Raw genomic sequence first — 27737 nt, forward strand, 5'->3', positions numbered from 1 at the left:
CATCATGGGGGTTTTCTATATCTGCAACAGCAGGAACTAGTCTGATACTTCTTCAAAAGAAAAGGTGTTGCTTCTGCCACATTTGCAGCTGCAGTGTGCAGCATGAAGATGAAATAAATGAAACGTAAAAAGAAAAAAAGAGATGTGCAGTGAAGAACAAATGACCATAATCATCCAAGCAACACAAAATCAGTAGGAAAAGCTGTGTTTTAGTGCCATCTTGTGGGTCCGGGGCACAACCACGACAAAAAAGACAAAGCTCTTCCAGCCAGAGTGTAACCCACCTAATGTCATCCTGGGTTGTAGCATGGGAAACTTCCATCAGACAATAATACTGAAGATAGAGCAGACACAAGTTAAAAGCCTGATACACTATATGAGGTGCACTTCTTTCTGAGTTACAGTCACTGCAGCTAACAAGAACTGGGGGAGAGGAGCCTGAGAATCCCTGATCGTTTGACACATCTGAACAGAAGCCAGGCTACAAAGCAGGTGCAAGGGATGAGCAATAAGTCTGCCCAAATGCTTAGTTGCACCTCAGCAAGTAGATTTCTGCCAGCCCCATTAGAGGTGTACTTTGCTCTGATAGGCTCACGTGCTGTTAAAGCGCCTGAAGCGTCAGGAGGCAAACTATTGGTTACACGCAGGACTTCAGTAAGGGGCACCTAGCTGAGCATAAGGTTTCCTCTGAAGTGGGATACTGAGTGTAGGAGCTGGGAGAAGCCCAGCTTCTTCCCACCTTTAGGCACTATCCCAGGCTCTTTGGAGTTGGAGACTTCTTCCAGATGCAGCTTCTAAGTCAAAGGTGAGCATGTATTGTGGCACATAAAAAGGCAGTCTACTTTCTGGCCTGATTTGGCTGCTGGGGGTCAAGAGAAAGGAGGCAGGGAGAAAAACAAAGGCAAAGTCATCAGTGGCAGCAACAGGGCTGATCTCAAGAGTTGCACGGGAGGGATAACGCTATTGTCCTGGGGGTTGTTTCACATATCTCCCCTGGGTGTTTGGCATGAGCACCTCTTGTGTTCAAGCCTATGTGGATGGGAGGGAGTGGATGCAATGGAGAGGCCAAGGATGGGAGGACAGTAACGGAGGGTGAGAGGAGCACAGGGGATTGTGCTGGGAATCAAAATGCTTCACCTGGCTACAAGCACCCATCCTTCAGTTGTGTTCAGATCTTCAGGTGAAACCTTGACTTTCTTCCATGGAGTTACTTGATATGATCATGCAAATCTTGAGACCAGCAGTAGCCTGATTTCCTACATGTCTTTTATCTTCTTACATGTCTGTGACTTTAACCTAGGATCATATCCATTTCTAAGATGTACTGTATTGCAGTAGTGGTAGATTCCAGGAGTTAGAGTTTGATATAGAATTGTTGTTGCATAAATCTACCAGGGGTTGACACATCTCCAGTCAAAATAGAGGGCTGAGATGGCTGGATGGCAGATTTCAGAAAACAAAGAATCCACCACATCTCTCAGTGTGTTGTTTCAGTGGCTAAACGCTCTCGCAGTCAAAAAACAGATGCGCTGTATTTCCGATCTCAAAATGTCTAGGTCTGTTTCATGTTTTTGGTCTTCTTATGTCTTTGCTTATGTTTTAATCTGTCTTTGCTAGGTAAGACAGTTGCTAACGGTCAGGAATTTTTTTTCTATATGTAAGCACAATATTGGTTCATTGCACGCTTACAAAACTCCTTCTATATAGGCACAGAACTACAGTAAGAGCTTCTAAAATTTCTTAGGTGCATTTGATTTTGGGGAGGAGCCTACCATTGTCCATAGAAATCTCTTATTCTTTTCTAACACTGTCAGTTCCCATGGTTACTCCATTTCATGCATAGTGTCTTTCAGCTTCCCTACCTGCAGCGTCCGCATATCCCAGCTGTTTAGCTCCCACCTGCTCACACATGTATCTGCGAAAAACAAGCTCTTTTGCTGAAAAAAGCAGGCTAGAACATTCTCTTTTTTTGGTTCTGCCTCTAGTTCTCCTGCTCATACTTTGCTCTTCCCTCACTTTTACTTAACTCCAAGTTCTCTCTTGTCCTCTCCAAAAATATTCTCATTCTCTCATTTCTCCTCTTTCTGATCTACCCTTTGGTTCTTACCTCCAGTGTTCTTCTCTTTCAGCTCTGTACTGTTCTCCTGTATGGCCAGTTCTTCCAGCTGCTGCTATAGTTTCTCGGCCTGGCTACCAATTTTAGAAGAAGCAAATGCTAATGTTTGCACACAACTTAAAAGTAACACATCATCTGAGTAAGTATTTATTTCCTTAACAAGTAGATGAGTTTGAGAAAAATGAATCTGAACATACTGATAAAGGAAGCATGTTGCACAAAGCAGACTCTTAACCTGATGTATGTTATCAGTCTAGTACATAACATAAGTCAGTGTGCAGTGGTTAGCAGATGCAGAATAACTAAACTGTGCAGTTTCTTGGCAAATGTGTGTGCATTTGAAATGCTGTATTTACATGTGCATTCATACAATGAAGGCATCCCAACTGAAAGACCTCAGTCCTTTGTGAGAGTAAAATTTCCACCACATACAATGTTACAGCAGGATCCAGATTCAGTTCTATGGGAGCAGAGGCATTCTTGTGTCTATTTTGTCATAAAGCTTATATACTTCAGGAAACTACACTGAAAACAGAATATTAACAACACAGTCATAACCTTATTTTGGCAGTTGTTCACTCACTGAAAATCTGGGTCTGTTTTTAGTGCTATTTAACACGACTCCAACTTACAGGAGTACACATCTTCCATCTCTTAACATTGATCTTTGCTTGAGTAGAGCATGTTCTGTTGTTACATAGAATGTAACATAAAATGCTTTCCCTGTAGAAGTAAGCTCCTGCTTAGAACAAGAAGTAACTATCAAAATCAGTGAATTTCATCAAAAATATTAGGCCACCATTTATTTCTCTCTCAATTTTGTCTTTGTTAATATCTGGGCTTGCAGCCACCTGGAGCAAAATGCAGAACATGAAATTGAATGCAGTTGAATGGAAGTATTTTGGCACAACAGCCAATACAAATGATGATGCAAGGCTGCCAGGATACAGAAGTAGGTGTCTTACAGACTTACATGCCAGAGAAAAAGTAGACTTATAGGTATCACTCTGGCATAAATGGCTAGTACTCTCTCTTCACTTTAAATTTAGTCCTTCCCCATGAAGAGAATGCAAAACCACCAACTCTTTCAGCTACACTACCATGTAGGAAAAAGAGCTGGAGAACTGAAGTTGTGTATGTGTGTAAATGTATATGTATATATATATATATATATGTAAAGTAATAACTAGAAAAGAGATTATAAATAACAAAGCTGTGCTTGTCAGCTGCATATCGAACTGCTGGATAAAAGCTTCTCATATTAGTGGGGGAAGAACTGTAAATAACTTCATAAAAAGCATAATCCTTTACTAACCCTGTCATGGTATGGTCACTCTCCCAGTGAACCCACTGCCAACAGTGAAATGTGCACCTGGCAATCCTAATACCGTATGTCAGGATCTGTGCTAAGATATGTTAATTTAAGTGATCAAGGATTAACAACTTTGCCAACAGGTGCACCTTCGTGTGGACTCTATACTTCAGCCAAGCATTTACTCACAAAATGTCTGTTAATAGAAAGCATTGATGAAAAAAGCAGACAGTAGCTTCACGCAGTTGGCAAATCTCTTCCCTTTCCAATTCTAACTGATATGGAACGTGTGTGCTAGAGTACAATAGCATCTAAATTCTGATTGAAAATGCTGGGGATATACGCAAAACTTCCAGTGAAGATAATGACTGCTGTAAGAGGGCTAGCTGTTGTCAGGAATGGGATCTTTGGTATCCAGTAGCACACAAAAGCCTTGTTCCTGATCTTGTGTATACTAACTTGATCTGAAGAAATTCGTCTGATTAATGTAGCGGAGAACAGAACCTACCCTAGAGCTGCTGTTTTTCTTGAATAGTCGCTGACTGTTTGTCATAAACTTCAAAAGGAACAAAACTAGGCCAATTTCATTTTTAAAACCTTCCTCAGTGTGTGTTGGTATGATATTTTAAAAGAAAAGCCACGTACAGAGAAGAGTTCCTGTGCTAGAAAGTATTACTAGCTAACAAAGGCCTGTTTATGTGAAAGATGTGTCTAGCTGTTAGCATGCTGTAGCGCATAACCATTGGTATACATGTAATTATTGTAACTTATCCAGTCATCTGCACACTGATATTCTTGATTAGACTGAATGTACGGATGATAAACTGTTTCTTTTCCCAAGAAATAAGATGGAGCAAGTCTCTGTAAAACAACTGCACTGAACTGGTATGTCAGCTTCCTTCGAATTTTAATGATTTCACCTGTTCTTCCATAATTCCTCAGTGCTCTGGCCATTTTCTGATATGTCATGATCTTGCGGTTTCCTTTTCTTTCTCCCCACAGCTCTGCAAGTTTCTCCTTGTTTTTGGAGACAAACTGGAAGACACCATTGGGCTTATCCACCCATTGGATGCAGTTTGCCATAGCTGGATCATACAGAGACTCATGGAGGTACTCAAACAGTCGAAGTTTTTTCCTACCTGTTAAGAAATAAAGTACAAAAGGTCAGAACAGAACTCACACTTGTTTTGAAAGATAAACAGTTGCCCTTCTCCTGGAAAGGATCTTAAAGACAAAGCGTAGGTAAACCTAATACCCTGCCACAAAACAAAAAATCAGTATAAACAATTCAACAAAAGACCAGCAACAGATTTAATGGGGTGATAGTTTTGAAATATGCACAGTTTGACAGAAAAAGATCTGGTCATTAGATTTTCCAGAGCAAGTTATTTGGGAATTATGACAAATATTTAGTGACTTCACTGCTTGGTAGCTCTCAGAAGCCACTTTCAGCAGTCTTCAGATAGGTATTGGCCAGGCACACGGTCAAAGAAGCTATTACGGGAACTTACAGTTTCAGGCAGTGCAGTAAAGAGGTTCTGGAGAGCCAATCTGAATGTTTTCTAATAAATGCTTTCCCTTTTTAATCAAAACTCAAAGATTTTGGAGATGAATTGATTTTGTCCAGATTTATTTCAGGAAAGTTTCTGGGATGCAAGGTAGTCTCGCTTAACTTAAGAAGCGAGGGGATGAGTGAGCAGGAAGAGTAAGATAGTTTTGAATTAGAAACCTTACCTAGTCAATAAGGAAATAGATCTTCTGGCATACTGTATTTTATAAAAAAAATCAGAAGTGTGAATTTTCATTTCAATGCAGAATAAAAGCAAGCTTCAGTACTACAACATTTGTCAGTTAACTGAATTATTCTCCTCCCCACAGCTTCAGATCTCAAACTTAAGTCTACCGATAGGGCTTACTTAGTTGCACTTAGGTTTAGTGGATCCATCTCTCTGAAGCGCTTCAAGTTTCCTTCACAAAGCCAAGGGTGACCAAGCAGCTGGCATATGGAGGAAGAACTGAAAATTATGAGACAAAGAGGAACATTTTGGAGAAAGCAGAGTCTATGCAGAAGAACATCTTCCACTTTAATCAAAGTGGAAACAAGCAGCTGCATCTAAAGATCATAAGATCTTGTCTTGCACGGCTATTTTAAACTAGGAGCTGGGGAAAAATGACAGTTGCTAAGGAGCACTGAGGTCAAGCCAAGACATCTGTTAGGGATGACCGTAACCCTGCATCTGGTGATAAGGAAATAGGAGAGAAGTGACAGCCAAACTAGGAAGAAGAAGAAATCAGAGGTACTTTCCAAAAAAGTAATAAAGTGTCAGGAGCTAAATAAAAATTGGTCTGTGGCTAGAAGAACATATTCTAGTAGAAATATATAAAAGACTATGAAAATGAGAAGCTAAAAAGCAAACAGGTGAAGGATGTTGCCTGGTCACGGTAAGCACTTCTGAATCATGGTAGATGACCTCCTTAGGTACCCACCAGCCTCAATTATCCTATAACCCTATCAACCTATGACAGGATGAATAAGAACTGTGAGACATCTGGATGTCTATGCAGCTCAGTAGAGCCTCTAGCTACTGCTGACTGAGTCTCTGCTGGAAAATGATAGTGTAGCCATGTCTGTAACAGCATCTCAGATTTCATGCTGTCCTTCCTCTTAGTTCAGCTGTCATTTCTGTCCAAGTTTTTAATTCCAGGCACATCATCTCTAGCTGATGTCTTCGTTTGAGAGGGCTTATTAGCTCGCTTGTGCTAATGCAGCTATGTTTCTAGAGCCCAGCTATTATCTCCAAAGTGCCTCACCATGTGGACGCACCAGTTTGAGCTGGAGTTAGTTCAGGGATCTTTGTACTTGCTAACAGTGTTCACTACCTGGCCCTAAGCTACTGCACAACATCAGTCTAATTTAAAAGGCTAGCATCTGCAGGTCTCTTATGTGATCACTGGAGAGAGGGCGGGGGGCTCCTCCCAAAGGTGTTTCAGAGCATCTGCATTAGACTTCCACGCTGAATTGTCCTGGAACAACCTCATTGGATGCTGTGGATAACAACAGTTGGACATAAGCTGAACATGCACCCTCTTGGCAAAGGTTGTCAACAGTATCCTAGGCTGCATTAGACAGAGCATTACCAGAGGGCCAAGTGAGGTGATCCTTCCCCTCAATTCAGCACTGGTGAGGCCCCATCTGAAGTGCTAGGTCCAGTTTTGGGCTCTGCAGTACAAGAAAGACAAATTTATGAAGTCCAACAAAGGGCCACAAAGATGATGAAGGAACTGGAGCATCTCTGTCATGAATGAGATCTTAAAGTACATTAACTGGACTCCTTTCAGAGGAAACTAAACTCAAAGATACACTCCAAAAGCAGAGCCAAGTCATTCTAACTTTAGAACTTGGTGGCAGCCTTGAGATAGTCCTAAGAAAACTCCCTGTGAAATACTTTTAATACAGATATTGGCTCCTCTGATCATTTCCTCTACAAATCCATTCCTAGTAGGCCACACTAACTGCTAGTGTAGACATAACCTCTCATGGCTGAATAGGAGGCCAAGAGGACTAAACTCATTTAAACGCAGTGCAAATAGTCCCCCAGATCATAATTTCTGACAGGAATATTGCCGTGGACAAAGAACAGGCAAGAATAGTCAGTCATTCTAAAAGTTTATGCAGTATAGCCTTCCGGAAAAGGATGAGAAGACTGAATGCCTAATGTTAAAGAAAGATTAAACGGGAAATGAAGTTTAATGGAGCAGTAATAGCTGAAGGCGACTTCAGCTAATGACATGTAAAATTCTCCAGTGCAACACTGGGTAAGACTTACCAAAGTAGTATTTCTGGATTGGCAGGCTTGGCTTTGAAGCAGTGAACTCCAAGCGTGGAAGTACAGGACTTAAAAGGAGAAGCTACTCTTCCCAGAGTCCCATGGAACATGCAGTAGCAGTAGTAGTAATAGTAGAGCTACTAAGCAACAGAAAACATGTGCTCAGCATTAATGGGGAGGGATGATATCAAAAACTGGCACCATGTGGTTAAATTTAAGACAAGAGGATTTCAAAAAGCAACAAAAACAGGAAGCTACTTGAAAAGACCCCATGGGCGAAAGTGAGTACATCAGCTCAGAATGGAAGGTGTGGAAACCTCATCTAACAGAGTCATAGAAAGGAAGCTGAGCCCCAAGTGAAAATTAAAGAATAAATGCAATAAGCAGCTAAAGTGCTGTAATGACCACCTGACCTATTCTTTGGAAAACAGAAATCCACTCAAGGAAAGTCGTGCAAAAGGAGCATAAACAATAACTACTAGAAAATCAAAATGTGCATGGGAAGTTACAAAAGCTAAGAGGAAATTTGAAGAGCAAACAGAAAAAGACATAAAATCAGGCACAAGAAATGTTTAAATGTGTGAAGAACCTTAAGCAAATCACTGTTCGCTGGTGAAATAAAAGAAGTTATTGAAATGGATAATGACATTACCGATAATTAGATTCACTTCTTTGCATCAGACTTCATCCCAAGTGATTTGGAGTGATACACATCTCTGATCTATTTTTGCAGGTAATAAGAGGACAGAATGAGATATTGACAAATTTATCTCCCCTTATGAGATTTAGTAGATAGAATACAACTGCTAGGGTTCGGTTCCTACAACTATTTTAAATGTTAACTTTTTTTTCCTGTTAAAAGTAGAAAATTTAGGAAATAGAGAAAGCATCATTTGCCAAGGGATTTTTAAAGTTACACAGCATCCATATCAAGCTATGTTCTTTCTACACACCTTTCCCTGCTTTTGGCTGGCCAGCAGCAGCATGCACCACTTGGTTTTCTGGAATATTCTGCAGAGTGTGGTAGACAGTTTCATCTGCACAAAAATCCGCTGCACTGTTCTTCAAGAATTAAGACAAAGAGTTACTAATAGAATACATTCTCTGAGGAAAAAGAAATGTTAACTAATTAATTGCTTGAAGCCTTAGAAATTCAGCCTTTCATCACTTGACACACACAAGATTTTCACAACCACAGATGCATGCAGTGTACTGTATCAATAAAGAGCAGCAGCAACTTTAGTCCAGTAGGAATGATTGCTCACCATGGGAGAGCTTAAGGGGGAAAACACACTAATTGCCTCACTGTGCACCTTGAACTGCTCTGCTGGAGGCAGAGAAGGAACTGTGGGTTCTTCCAGAGTTAATAAAAGACAAGGCTCGTCTGAACAGTGTCACTAGACGCTCTGTTGTTCCTGTGTCCTGCACCGCTAATCTGCTGCCAGAAAATCGGGCTTCTGTGGAATCTGGCTACCTGAAATTATCTACCCCACACTATCTATTTTCCACCACTATCTGGAGGCCACACTTTCAGGTTTTTTAAGAATGAATACAGACTCTTCAGGCTGAAGCTGAATCCAGAGTCCAGCTAGTGCTGGCCTTTCCAGCAATCTCAAAGCAGGCTGGTGGAGAAGAAATCAAAGGCATGGTACTTTCTCACAGGGGCAGAAGCTGCGTGGAGGCCGGAATTTGTTGTTCCCTGTGTGTTCCCAGGTAAGACAGAGAAGCTCTTTTCCTTACTGTACTAGTAGGTTTGTTTGTCACATTACATGAGGAACCACAGAAGAGCACCATAAGCAGTTAAGCTGCATCCGAAAGAGAGACTAGTAAATATGTTTTGCAAATATTTCCTCAGGCAGTTTCATCTGAATCATGCCTGGCCAGACTGGATTTCTGCTGGAGTTAACATAATGATTTGTATTAGAAATTACTAATAGGCCAACTTTCCTTTTATGGCCGACTGTGTTATTAGGAATCAGTTCACTTACTATTACATTTCTCCAGCTATATCCTGGGTCCTCTGCAGATGGTGCTGCAGAGTAGCTGGGACTTGCTCGGAAGTGAGGATGATGGTTGATCACAGTCAGGCAATTTCTATAACCTGAGAATTAGGAAGAAAGAGCAAAGCTGAGTGAGTAGAAAGAAGAGAGGAGGGAAAATCACCAGTGGCAAACAAGTTAACACGCTACTGAGTCTGTCAAAATGCATTTTTCTTATGGCAGCCTTCTAGATAATAAACTCTCCAGGGCCAGGATGTTTTTTATCGGTGGGTTATCCACCACAATCTGTACATAGCTCTGTACACTGCTAATGATGTCCCTAGGCTGGTTTTGTTTGCCTTCATGATGAAAAATAGTATTTGTTAAAATAAAATGTCAGTTAGCGTTATTAAATAGTTTAGTTAATAGAAAAAGGAGGGCCAAGCAGATCACCAAACATAATGAATTATAACAATAGTATATGTGTTAAAAAGGAAAAAGGAACATCATACAGTTCTTATGCGGGCCATTCGTAATACAAGTAAGTATCTAGAATATTGGCTAAAGTGAAGAATAGAAACTGGTAAACACGAACCTGGGCAATACCATCTCAGCTGTCCAAAAATGTTATCATGTCAAATCAACTACAGGGAAAAAATTTCTCAGAATATCTGCAGTGCCAAAAAGAACAATACAGAAGGAGCCCAAGACCTTAGGATGTTTAAAAAAAGCAGAGAACACTGGACTGAGACATTTAGAAGAAATTACACATTCTTTAGGAGGCCACGAGAAGACCTTGAAAGGGGTACATCTACTGTGATTGGAAATTTGGGTGCAACTGTGAGACTTCTAAACATTGAGTTGAAAGTGTTTAAAACCTCTCTTCATTGGCCTGGTAATAGGAATAGGCAAGAACATTTGCGAAAAATTATATATAGTGCATCCTTCAGCCATGGCAGCGGAGCCAAAAACTTTTCAGTAACATCTGAATATCTGGTCCAATCTGTGCCCTATTTACATTTCTGTATAGAGCAGATAAACATGTAAATAAGCTTCCTTGTATGAAAGTCATACTTCACTGAAGATAGTAGAAGTTTTGTTCTGGACTTAGAAGGCTTCTGATGTAGCCTCTCATTTTCCCTTCTTTCCATTTCTATTTATAGTGTAAAATCATCAAGCACAGAAAGATTTTTAATTCTATAGCATTATAATTGCCAAAACCTTGCCTGTACTGGAACAATTTACAGCTTGCCTATATTTTAAGTTTTGTGAAGTGGAAAACTTACTCTAGAAGCCAAAACCCCCACTTTTTTAATAATCATCCAGACTCAAACTACCACTTCTATATAAAAAATATTTAAAATTTATATTTTAATATAAAAAAGTGATTGTGGAAATGAATTTCACCTGTTGGATTCTTGGTCTTTTTTTTTCTTGCAATGAATTCTTTGTTATATGAATTTATTCACAGCATAATAAAAGGGCATTTTTTCAATTAAAACATTAAGAGCTAGAAAAATAGTTGTTGCGCTGTGGTTATATATACACAGGAAACCAGAGCTCAGTGCACTTAAGTTAGTACCCGGGCGGAAGCAAGAGGGGGACAGTCCAACAACGTCCTTGTACATGCCATACCAGGCAGTGCTAACGGAGGGACTGCAACCCTTCAAATATTCTTCCCCCATTTCTTCCTCCCAGTGTACCCCTTTACTACCCATTGATCCACCTCTGAGAAATTACTCTCCCACCTAGAAGTCTTAAGAAGTGCTTTCCTCTAAAAATATTAAGTCACAAATGAAATGGCGTTAACAGTTTTATTTTACCTGGTGAATATTGCATTTCAGCATCAGAATGCTGTTGCAGTACCTCTAGCGCATCTTCAAAAGCCTGGCCCAGTATGTCTTGATCAGGACAACTCTGCAAGAACAACATTGTTCTGTCAAGAGTCAGCAGAGACCAGGCTTGTTCCTCCAATATTTGATTAGGTGGAAAAACTTAAATAAACACAGTAATTATGTAGAATATACCTGTATCACACTGTCCTGCTGGAATATACTTTTTGCAGGCAGTTAGACCTTCCCATAATCTTTACTAATATGAGACAGCTCTCAACCCTTTGAGAAGTCTCTTTGAGGTCAATGGGACAACTTACGTGGGTAAAATTACTCACTCGTGAAAATGTTTCAAGGTTCATTTCCTTAATTTGCAGCAGAAGTTTACAGAAAGAGTGTTAATGTTATTAGGTTGCTTTACGGTACTCAATACAGAGATATGTATTATTTGTATAGTATGAGTTATGAAGCCAAAATTATCATTTAATAACACTGAAATGTCAAAAAAACATTATACAAGAATTAGGAACTGGTTACTCAGGGAAAATGCTATACTATGCCAGTATAGGAAACCACACTGTGGATTTTCAGAAAATTGTTTATTGCTATTTTAGGACATCTTGTATTTTAATAAAAGCTAAAAGAAAAAATCTGAGTTTACAGAATCACAGAAGGCTTGAGGTTGGAAGAGACCTCTGGAGAGGCATGGAGAGGTTTAGCTAAGAGTTTTCTATAGCTTATTTGAAGCTTTCAGTAATGAAAGAGAATGAAGTTATGGTAGACTTACCATTATTTAGATAGCAAAGCTGGAATCCTGTTTAAAATAAACAATATTTTAAAATTGTGTATTTCAAAATAAAGAATATTTCTGTCAGCACAAATGAAATTAATTGAATGGAATAACTCCAGATTCTTTCCAGTGATGACATAAAAGATACTTAACAATACAGATAAAAGTAATTTAGAATTAAAATGTGATATTTCTAATGAAATTAAATAACTTATACATTGGATATTGTTTTTCACAATTCATACTCTTTTTCATTACTAAAGCTTCCAGCCTCGTTAATACTGTACCTGTTAGATTATTCTCCACATCATTATAAACATGTTTTAAAGACAGTATGAAGTAAAGATGTGTTTTTGCTGACATTCAGTCTTAATTAGCTTAACTGCTTAATTCCCAAAGAAAATACTGACCTGAATTAAATGGAAGTGTTTAAGTCTCTGGTTTTTCAATGTAATTGAAACAAGCTGAGGTTTTTTGCATAAGGCAGATTAGCATACGACTGTATATGAATATACATAAACTCTCAGAGTAATTATGAGTTCCATAAGCAAATTTAGTTGTTTAATAAGTGGTAAAAATAGACACATTTTCAGTTAGATTAACATGGAATATACTTTGTATACAACTTTACTCAGAAACGATTCCCCAGTAACTCTCTTTGGCACTATATACATTTGTTCCAAATTACAATAATCAGGTCTTGTTACCTTGCAGTTTTTTCTTGCTCTCATTTACAGTTACTTTTTCCAAATTGTAAAAACAATCAACACATCAGTATTTTACTCTTTAAAGGTTTGATCATAGTGCATTCAAAATACTGGAAGCTCTGTTAGTAGTTCCAGTAGATGCAAAACTGGTCCCCGTGTGGATTTTTAAAATGCAAAGAAGTGACAAGATTCTGAAATACAAACAGGAAAACATTTTATCCAATACTCACCATGAATGTTCTAACCTGTTAATTATGCTTCAGATAGGCTAGACTTATTTTAATGTATATTATAAAGTGCTATCAAAACTTGTAAAAGTTTTTTAAACCTTGATGACTGAACATATATGTTTGAGGGATCTCACTGTAAGAAATCTTGGTGATTAACTGACTTCAGTGAAATCGCTGGGAGTTTTCTCCTTGACTTTAGTGCAGCAAGTATGTCACTAGACTGATCTAATTGTATCCTAAAACAAAGAAGGACCAAATCAGTCCTTTAGCTGTAATGGAGGCCACAGATTCATGGGATATAGAGCTGTAGAGACTGAAGACATGAATCTCCTTTCAAAACATTCTAAACTAGTGTTCCCCTGATTTAAATTAATTCATTTTCCTTAAAATGCTTTTGCCTGACTAAAACTCCAAACTGATACGTGGTAATCTTGGCTGAATATCTGTAGTCATTTCTGATGCTTTTCAAAGCCTAAAAAGGTAGAAGTATCAGAAAGGTACTGTAGAATGGCCATATCATTTATACAGCAGAAATCATATTTTTAAAAAGTTACACTTTAGGTAAGTTTAAAAAAAAATCTGAACACTTACCTAGAATTTCAACTCCACATGCAACACAAGAATCAGTCTGGTTTCATAAAAAAATGAAAGCCCGAGTTCCCACAGCAATGGGCTGGCAAAGGGGCTGCATTAAATAGCTGATTTTAGGGAAGTGCTTCAACTAGGGATTTTTTTTTTAGAGTAAAGGTATAGTACACTGCTAGCACGGCCCTTCATTCTGCACAAGAGAATGGTGATTGACACTCAGATAAAACAAAATGTTTTAGCTATTGTCCACACACGCAGATTCTAAGCACTAGGATAGATTCTGTTTGGCTTTGGATCATCCCAACAGAGGTGTCACTGGTATGTTACCAATGTTAATAAGGGCAACAATCCTACATCTCTGATCTGTCCCATACAGCTTGCAGGGGACCTTGAGGTTTTATCTGACCTTCCTAGCTAGTGGAGTGAACCAGATCCTAAAATATGAGCCCTGCATGTTTGAGGGAATTTCAGAACTCTGCTTCAATGTTCAGATTTGTAGCTCAGGCCCAGCTCCGCTCTAAAGCATTTGGTAAAGATCCAGGCTTTATTCCAGAGCTAGTCCAGGATCTAGCTGTAGCTGCTGATTTGCCATACACCTTCTGAGCGACTACAAGCCATGCCACTGGGGCCTACAGGATGAGGGCTCTCTATTTTTTCAGCACAAAGCTTCTTCTTGTTGACATAACCCATCCTGTGCCTTAGATCTTTGCAGCCAATTCAGAGGAACATTCTACAAAATTTCCTCATCACATGTCATGAAACTGCTGTAAAATAGCAATCACCTCTAACCCTGCTTAGGTACACTCCCTCAACCAACAACCATAGTCAAGAATTAGCCTCCACCTGGCTATGAACGCTGACTGCAGGTAATTCAAAGCCAGTGTTTACACCAACTATCATTTCCTAGTTTCAAATGCGACCTGCCTTTTCAAAATACAAACCACAGACTTTCAAAATATCTGATATTCTTTTCTAATGAAATATATTAATATTCAAATGTGGGTTTTTTGGAACTACGTTTCATTTTGTACCATTTCTCTGCTATGACTTGGGGTTATAAAGGCAAATGACCAGTAATAATGCTTTGAAAACAGCAAATGTGACTCAGCACAGATTTGCAGGCCAAATTTGATTACGCGGTTAACTTCCTCTCCATCTGCTAATCTATAATTTGATGCAGTTAACTTTTCTCTTTAATATGGTTTCAGAGTTCACTTCCTTCCTACAGTGGGGATATCTACCAGATTTTAAATTATGAACGTGCTCCAAGATTCTTCTGAAAAGGAACAGCAACATTGGTGTTTTGCACAGTGTTAATGCTCAGCACTAGAGATTACCTTCTGCCTTGAGTCATAGCAGACCCAGTTCAGAAAAACTCCAGTGAAATTAATGACTTTTCTGTATTGTAACACACACCTGAATCTGGCCCAGATTCCTCCCGGATTCCTTTAGATAAACGGTGCACTCACAGAAGCTTTAGTGATGCAACTTAAGCTGCCTACTCCCACACTGAGATCTGAAGTTGGGCAGTTATTATTCTGCCTTCCTGCGTTCCCTGTCCTGCTTGTAGTAGCAGCGGGTGAAAGTTGAGAGATTAAAGGTTTTAACACTATTAAAATGATCAATTTTCCTAAATTAAATTGCTCATTCAGAATATTATCATTTAAAGTAAGAGGTTACTTGCCAGGCAAGCCAACGAAATACTTGTTTTCCAAGGAAATGGGAAGGTACAAACACATAGTACTGAAATGAAAGCAATCATTGTCTCCTAGGGTGGATCTAGACTCCCCACACCATTTCAGATCAGAGGCTCAGTCTGATTCCCTGTGAAGGCCACAGGGGCCCCGAATGGGCAGTTTAAGGTCCAGCTCAAGATGGGGAGCCATCTAACTCCTCAATGAATCCCAGTGCAGTCAAGCCAGTGTGCATGTTGGCCTCTGCCAAGAATTGTCCTTACAAAGTCTGCTTTGCTTTCTTGCATTCAATGGGAAGACTAATTCCAGCAAAAAGGTTGAAAAAGAGAACTTACTATTCAAATTCTAGTGTCTGAAACAACTGTGTGTGGTTTCAAAAGTTGAGTCTCAGGGAGAGACAACAGTATAAAGTTCTTCGCCTCCTTCATATCTTAAAAACAAACTTCCAACAACAGAATGATTAAGTTTTGGAACTTTCTTTCACCTTTGCTTTGCACTAAAAGTTAGTTCAGAATAATGATACAGAAGAAGCATTTTCACTTGTCTCTGTATGAAAGACACAGAATTAAATAATGTATTACAGTACTTGTCTCAGAGAGCTCTAGAAAGCATGAAGACTCTTGTATGAGGCATTGTCCAAATGTAGAATAAAAAACAGTCCCCCTTCCTGAAGGAATGTAAAATTTGAAATAGTAAATTTCCTCACCAGCCATTTGTAGCTTTCTCAGAATTTTCTGAATGTCAGACAATTTGTAATTGCCCAAATAACAGACAGACCACTTAAGACAGAAGGGATTGCACAGGGAAAAAAAAAAGGTTGTAGAAATGATTCTGTCACAGGGAATCACTTGCCCTGCACAGAGGAGTCTGCCTATCAGCTAAGCAGTCTTCGGAAATCAACCAGCAAGTGGGATGGCCGCAGAGAGCTTCTGTCCCTGGCCTCAGCAGACCCCTCCATCACCCCTCTTCTGGCCATGCAGCTCTGTAGCGATCTCTCTATCCTGAATCCTCATGGCTTTAGATTCACAGTAATTAAACAACCACAGATGCTGCCTCCATGAAAGTGGACAAGTTGAGAGACTATGTGCCTGTCCTCCCCTCCTTAGCCTAACCGCATTGATCAATGGACCTTCAAACCTCTGCCATTATGCCGGGTCTGGTCCATTGCATTTAGGCTTCCAAAGAAACCGGGAAGTTTCTTGCAGCAACGACGGGACCTTTTCTCTACGCAAGAGCACAAATCCATGTGTGGAATGATCTCTTCTTTTACATGTAGAATACAGTGATTATCCCAGGGAAAGTGCTTCACAGCTAATCAGTTTGGAATCTGAACATCAAATGAGTGGGCTCAGGAAACACCTGAATTCGTATTCCCAGCTCCAGACTACAGTGAAACCTCTCCTTTAAAAAAATAGAAATAAATGCTGCTAACCACCAGCTATATGATATTGTTTACCATGGTGCTGGTCAGATATTTTAGTGTCAAACAGGGACAAAAACCTTAACTGGGAACATAAAAGCCAAAAACCCAATTCTGGCACCATATCAGAGAAGTAAATCAGATAATGTAACTGGGTCTAAAAATTCTATTTGTGCTGGAAGATTTTAGTCTATGCATTTCAACAAATACAATGATTTATTCAAATACCAGAATATGAGAATACATCATAAACTATAACTCTTCACCTGCCTTATGAATTGTTCTGTAAATGGCAATGAAACTCTCTGTAATGCAAAAAATATCCTGTTTTATTGTAATAGGTGGAGTTACAGTATCAGTTGCTTAGCTGGCAGAAATTGGTGCAGAGCCACCAAAGCCAAATGATCCCTGCTGATCTGTACAAACACAGGTTCTGGCTCATGTAGCCTACACTCTGGTATTATTTGCAGTACAGTAAGGGGAAACTTGCTGTACGAGTACTAATGATGCACATTCTTCCCTGACTTCCTGATTTGTTTTATTTCTTTGGCTACCTTATAAAGCATTACAGTTGGTTAAACAGAAAGAATGGCATTTCTGCATTTTAATCCTTCTCAGAACTCTTCATAGTTACTTGCAGGGTAACATTTTTTAAAAAGAGCTTTGTCCAACCATTCTCTTAATTACATCTTATGTATACAGCTTTTTCTCTTCTTAAAGAAAATAGAAGACATCATTGAACACTTAAAAAAAATCAAGTTTTAAGACTAACATAAGAGAAGATTATCTCTATCAGACTCATTTCCTTACCTTTGCATATGGAGATTGAATCCTTTGCATATTACCTTCAGATTGCTGTCTCAGAAGCTTTTTTATTATTTTATACTGCTTTTAAAATATCCTTTAATTCTTTTTTAGAGTTGATGATTTTCTGGACTTTATAAGTTTAAAGAGAAAACATACAGATATTTCTTAAGAAAACATTCACTATTTTTAGATTATTTCAGAATTCAATATGCTTATTTCAATGTAGAAGATTTAAATGGAACCACTTATGTGTTTGGATTTTAATGTTTTTCTGAATTGAGAACCTATGATCCAGTCCTAAAAGATATACTTACTTGGTTAATTTTGCATATGTAACACATTCCACTTCAATCGATCAAGTAATTGCAATCATAAAATTAGGTATTTAGATAAATCATTGCAGAGGTTAGGTCTAAATTTTTAATTCCCTCCTCTGTGGCCTAAAAAGAGAAGTGCAGGAAGGAGGCTGAAGCTGTGCAAGCAGGCAGATCAGCTCTTCGATGGAAAACCCACATCTAAAGCCTCCACTTTACAACTAGACCCAATATACTGGTCCAGTTGCTCATGTCAGCAGGACTTCTCAGGAAGCTTCTTCTTTGGCTCCATATAACCAAAGGAAGTGACTTTCTGCTGGGAAGTCCCGGGAAGATAGAAAACCAGAAACCACAACAGAAGCACAGGGAACTAATAACGACAAGTGCCTTGAAAAAAAAAGACTAAAAGAAGATTTTAAAGTGAAACATATATGTGTAGTTGCTTTGAGTAATGTATACACACAATGAGCACTCCCTTAAATATTCGGGTAGCTAAAACACCTGCAAATCAGTAATATTTCAGTGGAAAACTGGCAGAGCAGGACAAAAATATTAATAATATCAGAGTATTTTACAAAACAGCAAGTGTTAAAGAAAAGACTGTCATTAGGAGGTGAGTCTGATGAATGGTAAAAATGGAAATCCTTTACTTTTTTAGAAAGAACTTGTAGAAGCAAGAACATAGTATTTTAATAACCTTTTTAATGCCGAGATTGGGGAAACCAAATAAGAACTAATCATTTTCCAGGCAGCTGAGGTAATTGTGAAAGAAACACACCTTCAGATTCAAGAGGCATTTAGAGAACATTTAGCATTAATTCAATACCCCATTTGAACATCATTCCCCCTAAATTATAAAGCTGAGACTTGACAAATGCTGGGACAAGGTGGTAAAGAGTTTTGAACCTTTTTCAAAGACTGGAGGCAATCATGGCTATTTTGAAAAGCTGAAAATAAAGGCATATAAGACCTACTGGAACACCTCCAACAATACTACAACTTACAAACTCTGCCTTTACACTGCACAGGCTGAGGGCTAGATCACTAAAAAGTAGGCGTTACAAATTAGGCACTGAAATACAGATCTCTTAAGTGCCATGTCACCAGAATGCAACGTGTTACTTTCCCTAGGCTCACTCTGAAGCATTTGGAGGGAGTTTTGTACTTTAGACTAGAATCAGCAGCCAGAGCACTGTGCAGGGAATAAAAACACTTTACCTAGGTAGTAAGCAACATTACAGAAAAGATGGCGGAAATTCCACGCCCTTCTTTCCTTTTAAAGCCCCCCATGGGACTATGGCGGTGGTATGCATGTCAACCTTTTACAGATTAGCTGAGTGATGACAGCGCTGCCACAGTCAGTGGTGATCTGGGTTCAGTTCCCTCCTCAGCACCAGTGAGCTTAACCTCACATTCCCCACTACTCAGGAGGATATGCTAAAAAGTAGAGCCCCCATAGGTTAAACCTAGGCCAGGGCGCTTCTTCACCTTCAGCCTGTGCCTCAGTGGGAGATGCAACTTTGAATCTCTGTTAGCCATTGAAAAGACTATTTCATATACCTCTTTACTTCCAGTGGTCTCACCACTGAACCACAATGCCAAAAACAGGCAACTCTCATCCATATTTTAAAACAAAATGTCTGAAATCGGATGAGGCGAAAGGCCTGTTCTTAAGTGTTAGGAATGATCTGGAAACAGCTGCCAGTTTGGACCACGTAGGGGACCTCAGAGAGAGACAAATACCTAGTGTCTGGATCCTGGGCAGCATTAGGAAAAGGGAAAGCACCGAGCTAGTCAGTCAGCCTGGGCCATTTCTAGATACTCATAAAAGCTGCACTGCTTCTTCAGCCTGGAAAAAAATAGAGGGGGAAGGATAATGGGACAGGAATCTATAAAATCAGTACTAACATGGAGAAAGTGAATTAAAAAATATTATGGTTCTAATACAGTTCTTGCATTAGAAGGGGCATTAAGGGACATCTGAGGAAACCACAGAAGATAAGTACAAAACCAACAAAGGATACACTACCTCACACAACACACGGTTGATTTGCGGAAGATATTAGTTATCTACAGGAAGTTGTAGAAACTAAGAAATAATACCTTTTCAAAAAGCAACTGGAAGAAAATCCATTGAGGGCTATTAAATATGGAGATATCATCAAATTCCTTAAGCCACAAATCTCTGGAGAATGCCAGGACGTCTACACATGATGACCCTGTACGGTGTTCTTGTGTTACAATTAGATGTAACCATCTCAAACTGTCTAGAGAACTTGAAAGGCAAGTGGTGAGGTGCAGATGAAATTAAATGCCTACAGAGTTAGGCAGCTGCTGAAAAGTGCTTTTTTAGCGCATAGTTTGGAACATATGTAACATTGCAATAGTGTTGCAATTTAGGCGATACTATTACCAGGTAGAACCTGGAAACAAATCCCAGCTGGTGACTGAGAAGAAATATTATCAGAATAAATACATGCTTTCTAAGAAATCCCATAAGAGCAAGTAACAGCACGGCTGCTAGGCTACTGCTCAAGAATTTGGAATTGCTGGTGGGAATCACGTTGCTGTTCAAAAACCAGAGTATGTAGGGAACGAAAAATTTGCTCCATTTAATTTGTGAAAAATGGAGATGGGGACAACATTTAAGGTTGATCTTAAATGACCTGCACCAAAGTTTTGGATATGATGACAGTTATCACAAAACAGACAGAATACTTGGAACAAAAGAAGGATGAAGATTTAAAGACAGATGAGCCAGTAAGGAAAAAGAAGGTCTTTAAAAATCTATAGCAGAAGAAAAAAAAAAGCTTAAAAGACTTACAGCACATCTATATGGGAGCAAGCAGTATAAATGCAACATAATCCTAACATTTTTAGTGGACAAGCATCTCTTGAAAGGCTACTTCTGTAGTTGTTAAACAAGAAGAAAAAATAAACACATGCTATTAAGCAAGCTCTAAATTCTCTTTAAATGCTCTGTAAATTACCAGTAATAGAAAAATATGCCTATGACAGAAAGTGGGGGAGGCAAATCATGGGACGAGCCTGGTATTCCTAAGTCTGTAGAGCTAGGGAATAGGAGTAACGAGTGCCATACTAATGAAAATATCAAAATTACATGGCCGTCATAAGAATGCAAACTGAACTTAACCTTCAATGAAATTCAACACTCCACAGGACTGCAGAACAAGGCCGAGGAAGTGTATATATTTCACTTATAACCTCAAAACAGGCAGAAATGGTATAAAGACATTATATAAGGAATAAATTTCTACTTAAAAGGGGAGGAAAACTTTTCTAATGCAAATGTGAGTTTTCTGCAGCACTCAAACTTTCATGGAAAAATGTGCAATTTCATCAGAGGGCCAAGAGCCAGAAAAGTAAAATATATGTTGAAATTCACCTCCCAAAAAACTGAAAGGAGAAACAGTTTGGGCTTTGAAAGGAAGAATGAAATGTTCCATAGGAATTTTCCTCCAGCTATTTCTGCTGCAGATATATTTGTCTTGAGTCACTAAAAACAAGGTACACAGACAGCCTTGCCCGAATTCTGCTACGTGTAACAGGCAGGCCAAGTGTCATCCCCAGACAGACCCATTGCAAAGTGGTTATGTCCTACCTTTTTTCTGAAGAAGTTCAGAATGTGAGATTGGATTTTGACACCTTTCTCATGCAGGTGACCTTACTTGATGAATGGTCCCACAAAGTTAAGAAAATGCTTGGAGTATGTAACCACCAAAAGCATAACAGTTTGAGTTATGCTTGTATGGCGAAATTTCCATTTTCAGGGTCAGAAATATAGATTAAGCCCCACCAGAGAGGTGTTTCCTGCACAGGACTGAAAAGGAAAAGAAGAGTAGTAGACATGAAAACAGACATTTGGAAAGGAGGAAGCTGTGGGATTCAGAGGAAGATAGTAATACATAGTTGGGAGAGGTAAGGTATTGATCTCGTTCATCAAACATGTCTGACCTTACAGTCAAATGCTCTGAATAGAAGTAGCTAAAAGGCATAAACTGTTTAAAGACAAAGACAGTTTACTGTTATTGGTGTTACAATTGTCCTATTACAAAATAATCAGCACATTTTGTCTTTATTGAGGGAGTAGAATGAGGTCAGATTTCTGTTGAATTCTAGATAAGAGAAAAACATTTTAAGGAACTGCAGAGCAGTTGAAGATTTGTTTTGAAACAGAATTTATCTCACTGCTATGCTCTGAAGGTAACTAAAAAAATGCTGTCCCAAATAATGGGGTTTTATACTTTGATGATACACACAGTTATGCGGGCATAAAGTGCTATGACCAGCAAATAAATGCTTCCTGCTATTATCAGGGAAGTGCTGAAAAAGCATTTAAGCTTTGGGGATTTTTACAAACTGGTGTTAAAGAAATCCTGTATCTTGATGGTAGGGTAGGAGGCATGTTGGTAACATTATTTCCTGGCTTGGAACCTTTGTTGAAAAAGAATTTTCTGAAACCGAGTAGTTTACACTGTAAATACAGTTGACACTGTATTTTTGCAATGGCTTCTACTTGCCCACACTGCCTTCAATTTCTTTTAGAGGTAAAAGAAATGGTGAAATCTAAAAACTAAATTGCCTATGAGGGTTTTTTTTCCCTACATTTCCCAGGGTAACTAGTTAGAAAACAGAGAAATGAAATGCAAGAGGAAAAAAGATTAGTTAAGATAAAAATTAGGAATAGCTGAGTTGAGCACATTGCCATTCCCTCTCCACTCATGAGCCACACAAGCCCACAGGATCAAATAAACACTTTAAAATCTAATTTCCTTAAGAGAGACTTGCAGTAGAAGAAGGCTAAATGCCTGTATGCTGTGTTTTTATCACTAAATTCAACTAAAAAGCAAGAGAGCTGACAGTTACACCACACCTTAGCCTTACATATATCATATAAATGTCTATTATGGAATTCCCCCAGTCCACACCTACAGCGTCGTCCCGATGAGTCTAGCTCATTTAAGATTTCTAGCACGCATTTGATAAAGGTGGAGTGTATATTAAGTTATTTTGGTACAAAAAACATTTAAAAACATGAATGAATTGAGAAATGGAATAATAGGTTTGTAAGCTAAGGTTTCTGGCTGGTTCCAATATTTTATGAAAGTGTTATTAAGCTGTGGGCCAGCTAATTCATCATATACGGTAATCTAAAATAAAGCTCACTTTAGCGATATTCAGAGCAAGGGATCCAATTCTAGAAAACACTCAGATGTGGTCTTACACTCATGCCTAATCAGAAACATATTTTAACTTAAAACTAAGCAGGTGCTTAACATACTGAAACAAGCTGAGCTCCTGATTACTAAACTCACTGCATGGTTAGAAGTAATGCTTTGTATTCTAACAGCTCCCTCAAAAGATGTCAGACACCTTACAGAAATAAATACAAATAGGTTTCCCAAAGAAGGCAGCTTGCAAGTCACATTTTTAACATGGTGCAGCAAGGGAAAATGAGGAACACTGCCACATCAATTTTCAAACCAAATAGCATTTTTGACCTGCATCTGCCTTACTTTTCTCGTTTTAGGCCAAGCTCTTAACACTATCTATGCAAAATGGATGTTGGAGGTTTGAGTAACTTTCGGATTCACAGCATATAGAATTACTCTGTTAAATTAGGCACAGCAGTGCCATTACCTATTTCACAAGCACACTCTTAGAGATCAAGCTTTACTCCATCCCATGTCAGGAAGTTATAACAGCCTGGGGAATATCCTGGAATTCTCGCCTGCTTTCAAGGTTGATTTTAAATATATGTTGAGAAAGGTCCATAAAAGCAAATCATGACAGAAATAACTGGCTAAGTGCTATGACTCTATGCTACTGTGAGTCTTGTGTTAAACCTCATGTTGAACCTGCTGAACTGTGAGCCTCGTGTTGTTCAATAGTTTTAGCTGAAGTGCAAGGCAAGCAAAACTGCTTTGTCCCTAATAACAGCTTTTTCAAGATTGTTTAATTATATGCTATTGGTCAGACACTGAAAATCTAAGATCTGTGATAAGGTTTGTGCTGAGGACATGTTTTTTTCATCCCATAAAAACTCATCCAAAATTAGATAAGTTGCTAGCCACTGAAATTCTTCAATTCACCCATGCTCAATAAATTTTTAGACTTCAGCACCCATAGTCTTAGGACCTGGAGCAGTGGGAATGTGCTTTATTCCTTCTCAGCTTTTCTTCCCGGCGCTAGACTGTATATGCACTCTTCTGTGCACTCTGCTGTGAAAAGCACTGCAGGGGCAAAGCAGAGCTTGCCCTGTACCTAAAGCTTTTTACCAGGATGAGGCTGAGTGCTAGCAGTGCAAGAACAGACTGCGGTTTTCCTGTGCTCTCTCGAACCAACTTTTTCTTCCACCAGCTCCTGGACAGTACTGAAGAATCATGGAAGGAGTAGCTGCTTGACTGAAATGCAGGCACAATAAGAGCTGAACTTGATAGGAAGAACTATCAGGGACTGCTATGCAGGACACACATGGAAGCATACAAAAGAAACTGTGACTGGAAATAAGAAGAGCGGGGAAGATGCCGGGCAAGGAGACTGGGAGTTGGAGGTCTTCAGGAATGAAAGCAGGTTACATAGCCACTGGCTCTGAATACTAGAGAGCTGACTGGAGTGGTGGGGAGAAGTGCTAAAAAGAGATCTGACCAGGATTTGGGAAGAGAAAATTGGCAAGAAGACATGTAGAAGGCTAAGATTAGTAAGGGAATCTGGACTAACTTTGTGGGACCTGGATGAAGAGAGTAGGATTGGAGTGAGAAGCTTAGGCTGAGATGCCTTGGGTTGGGGAGGCAAGAAGAACAGGACCTAGATAGGGGAGAGGGAGGAGTGGTCTGGAGAAGATAAGGGAAGGAGAGATCAGGCTTGAGGAACAGAGGGGGAAGGGGGCCTTTCCACTTCCGAGCTCCCAAGACTGCAGTGGAACCCAAGATTTCCCTTGGACTCTTAATGCCTCTCTGCTGCACCAAATATCTGTGAAATTCTCTGGCAAGGCAGGAAGATGGCAACATGCTATTGCCATCAGCTGAACAGTTAACTAACTCCAAACAGGAGATGTATGTGGCAGACTCAAGGGATTTTCATGGCAGGCCTTTCCCAAATATTGTTTTTGTTGACTGAGGAAACTGGCTGGGGCACGGTCGGGGGGAAGAAAGGGAGGTGAGGGCTCCAGGAGACTGTGAAAGCACTCCAGTATTAGACAATGCCAAAATCAAAACATAATCTTCTCCCTTCCCTCCTGCCTAGGTATATATTTTTAACATTTTCCTTCAAAGGACCCTGCTTCATTCAGTGCATTTCAGTGCAATAAATCTTGCTCTAATGGCAAACTGGGAATGTTCAGCAAAGGAGACTGTCAACTGCAGGAACACTGCTGCATCTGTTGCAGAAGTTACAAACTGCATAGTAAATAAGGAAGAGAAAGGATGCTCTCAAAGTTAAAGCAGCTGAAGGCTACCCTGGAGAAGTGGGTTGTGACCCTGTCTCTACCACAGAGTTCCCAAATGATGCTAGGCAAGTCCCTTTGAACAAACTTTTCACAGGTGGTCACTTACTGAGTGTTCCTCATTTTCTTTGTGTCTGACTTGAGATCCTAGTATCCGATTTGCAGAAATGCTCCATAGCAACAGCTGCAGCTGAAGTCACTAAACACTGCCCGTAGCCTATAAAGTGCCCACAAATGCTGAACTCTCTAAAATACGAGTTCTTCAGTATCTTACACTGAACACTCAAAATTACTGGGTATTTTCTAATTTGACTTCTTTGTGCCTTCATTTCCCACCTGCAAAGCAGGGATAATATAATTATCTTCACATCACAAAGCTCCTATGAATATAAATGTATTAACGCTTATGCAGCATTCATACGCTGTAATAGGGCGCAGCACAGAAAAGTCCGTAGGGAGGCTAGCACTTCTCTCTTGAAAGCAGTATCTGACAGTGTGCAGTCAATAAGGTGTGGGGATGCAGTGAATAATAAAATCCCACTGGAGAGCTAGTCACTAAAGGAGCATTACCTCATAAATGCGCTGAATGAGGCAAAGATCTTGTAGCCTAAATGTCTATTGATCATGTCAAAATACTGTCCTAATACCTGTATATAGGGAGGGCAAATTAAAGTTGTACCAGTTACCTCAATTTTGTCATTTTTTTGAGTGCTTGGTTGGTATTGTAATGTCCTCTTACAGCAGTTTTCACTGTATACACAGAGAGGAGTGCTGTGCTTTTACTAGTTTCTTACTTTAGAATATGATGTGATATTCCTTTTTTTTTAACTGATGGACTCCTACAAGGACTTCTTGATCCTTACCAGAAGGTGCAAGCACATAAATCTTTAACAACAGTAACGAAATTTACCCAAATGCTTTTCAAGAGTTTTGACTCAGATAGATGTATTCATATAAAATAACATTAACAAAAGTGCAACTAGTTAAAGATTCCTTCCTCTCAATTCTCAGACTCTCGATATTCATCTCTATTTTTAAAATGACGAAAATAACAAAATCTCAGCTGGATTACAGGCACAAAGCACATGCAACATACTTCAGAAAGCTCTGGAAAGGGGAATCTCTGGGAGTTTTTATAGGTCGGAGATGACAATAATATCTCCCCAGTGCTCCATTTGGCAGAGTGACTGGGCTGAGCACGCAAATAAAATTTCCAAGCAGTGTCAGCTTCAGCAGCACCATGTGAGGAATTAGGATTACCAAGCAGCCTACGTTTTTGTACAGACTCCAGTCATATGGGTTGCAGTTAGAGCTTGAGATGTGCCTGCGCCTCAGAAGTCACAACTTTAGCACATCTGGCCTTCTTATTTCATAGCTTCATTCATTTTCTAGTTGTCCATCGTCTTTTAACACAAACATGATGTGAAAATCTCGACAGCTGTAGAGCAAAAGTAATCCATTTATATGTCGATGAGGGAAGAGAGAGGTCAGGTCTTTTTCATATGAAAACTAAAAGCAAAAGAAGAACACAGCTATATTTTCCTCTTCGGGTATCATTTCAAAATAACCCGATTGTCTCTTATTCAATACTATTTGCCCATAGTTAAATATTAAGCGTTTGTGATAATAAATCCCACGAGCAGCCCTTTGAAGAGTTCTTTTCTTTGCTATTTCAGAGCGCAAAGCCTGATGAAAAATCATTCACTTGTGAAAATGCCGTTGACCAGTAAGAACTCTGGAACCGACGAGGGTCCCAGTGAAAGGAAAATAAGCTAAAACAAATGTCATCAACTTTGATTAAAATCATCTCTGCATTCCCATGAGAATGCGAGAAAACAACTGTAAATCTACTTTTAGAAGACTTATATATGACTCAGCATAATGTTTATTAGTAAACAAGTTCCTCTTTTTTTACTAGAACTTGAAACTTACTCACGTACAGTAGCACCATTTTCACAGGACAAAAGCAGTTATTGCCACATCCTACATTTCAGCAGACATACTAGCTTTATTTTAAGACTGTTTTGAAGCAGAAGTAAATACAACCATTGCGCAAAAACGACACAGGATCCTGAACTAAGGAATGTTTTTTATAAGCTAGATAGCTAGGTAGATAGTTTCATATAAATAGAGGTTATTTTGTGTGGCAAGAGAGAGTGCAAGGCTAACAGCCATTCAGCCGATAAACATGTTTTGTTTTATGTCAAGGTACCAAAACTGGCCTCGCACAGATCAACAGGAGGTAATCTGGATTAGCTAGTTTATCTTGCCAGCTGGAATGGGTACCTGGCCAAAGCAACTCTCTCCCTGAGTATCTCTCCAAGACAACTCTCCAAGAGGCACTCTCCAAGAACAGAAGATGCAACAGACTTCTCTGACATGATGCTTTTTTCTGCACCAGTAATAAGACTGCATTATAAAGCATATTGCCTTTGGTCTCACAGGAAGTATTCTTCTGCTGTACGCCCTTTACCTGATAAATATCTCTGACCACATTCCCATTTAGCTGCTTCAGTTCCAGTTAAACGATAAAGCTTAAATATTATGTGTAATTTAAGACTCCCTTTACCAAGCATCTATTGATATTCCAGATAGCTGCTTAAGATAGGATGAACATGTTACTTACATACCTTCTATTGCAAGAAGCATTTGAAAC

General features: G+C 39.2%; 1 protein-coding gene across 5 annotated transcripts in view; it reads right to left on the reverse strand.

The window, feature by feature from the left end:
- Positions 1-2249: 2249 nt before the first annotated feature.
- SPIC (Spi-C transcription factor) overlaps positions 2250-27737 on the reverse strand; it is a 33110-nt gene continuing 7622 nt past the window's right edge. For 2 of the 5 annotated variants that reach the window (XM_068944795.1, XM_068944804.1), the window contains exons 3-7: positions 11854-11880; positions 11058-11151; positions 9244-9356; positions 8209-8317; positions 2250-4567 (exon numbers count right to left, since the gene is read on the reverse strand). In XM_068944795.1, coding sequence (XP_068800896.1) covers positions 4140-4567; positions 8209-8317; positions 9244-9356; positions 11058-11151; positions 11854-11856 — 747 coding nt within the window. In that variant the 5' untranslated portion in view covers positions 11857-11880 and the 3' untranslated portion in view covers positions 2250-4139. Of the gene's footprint in view, positions 4568-8208; positions 8318-9243; positions 9357-11057; positions 11152-11853; positions 11881-13384; positions 13455-27737 lie in introns of those variants that run through there. The other 3 variants (XM_009679966.2, XM_068944812.1, XM_068944817.1) reach the window with 3 other exon arrangements.

Source organism: Struthio camelus, chromosome 1 (genome assembly GCF_040807025.1).
Source record: "Struthio camelus isolate bStrCam1 chromosome 1, bStrCam1.hap1, whole genome shotgun sequence".
In the NCBI taxonomy this organism is placed as follows: domain Eukaryota; kingdom Metazoa; phylum Chordata; class Aves; order Struthioniformes; family Struthionidae; genus Struthio; species Struthio camelus.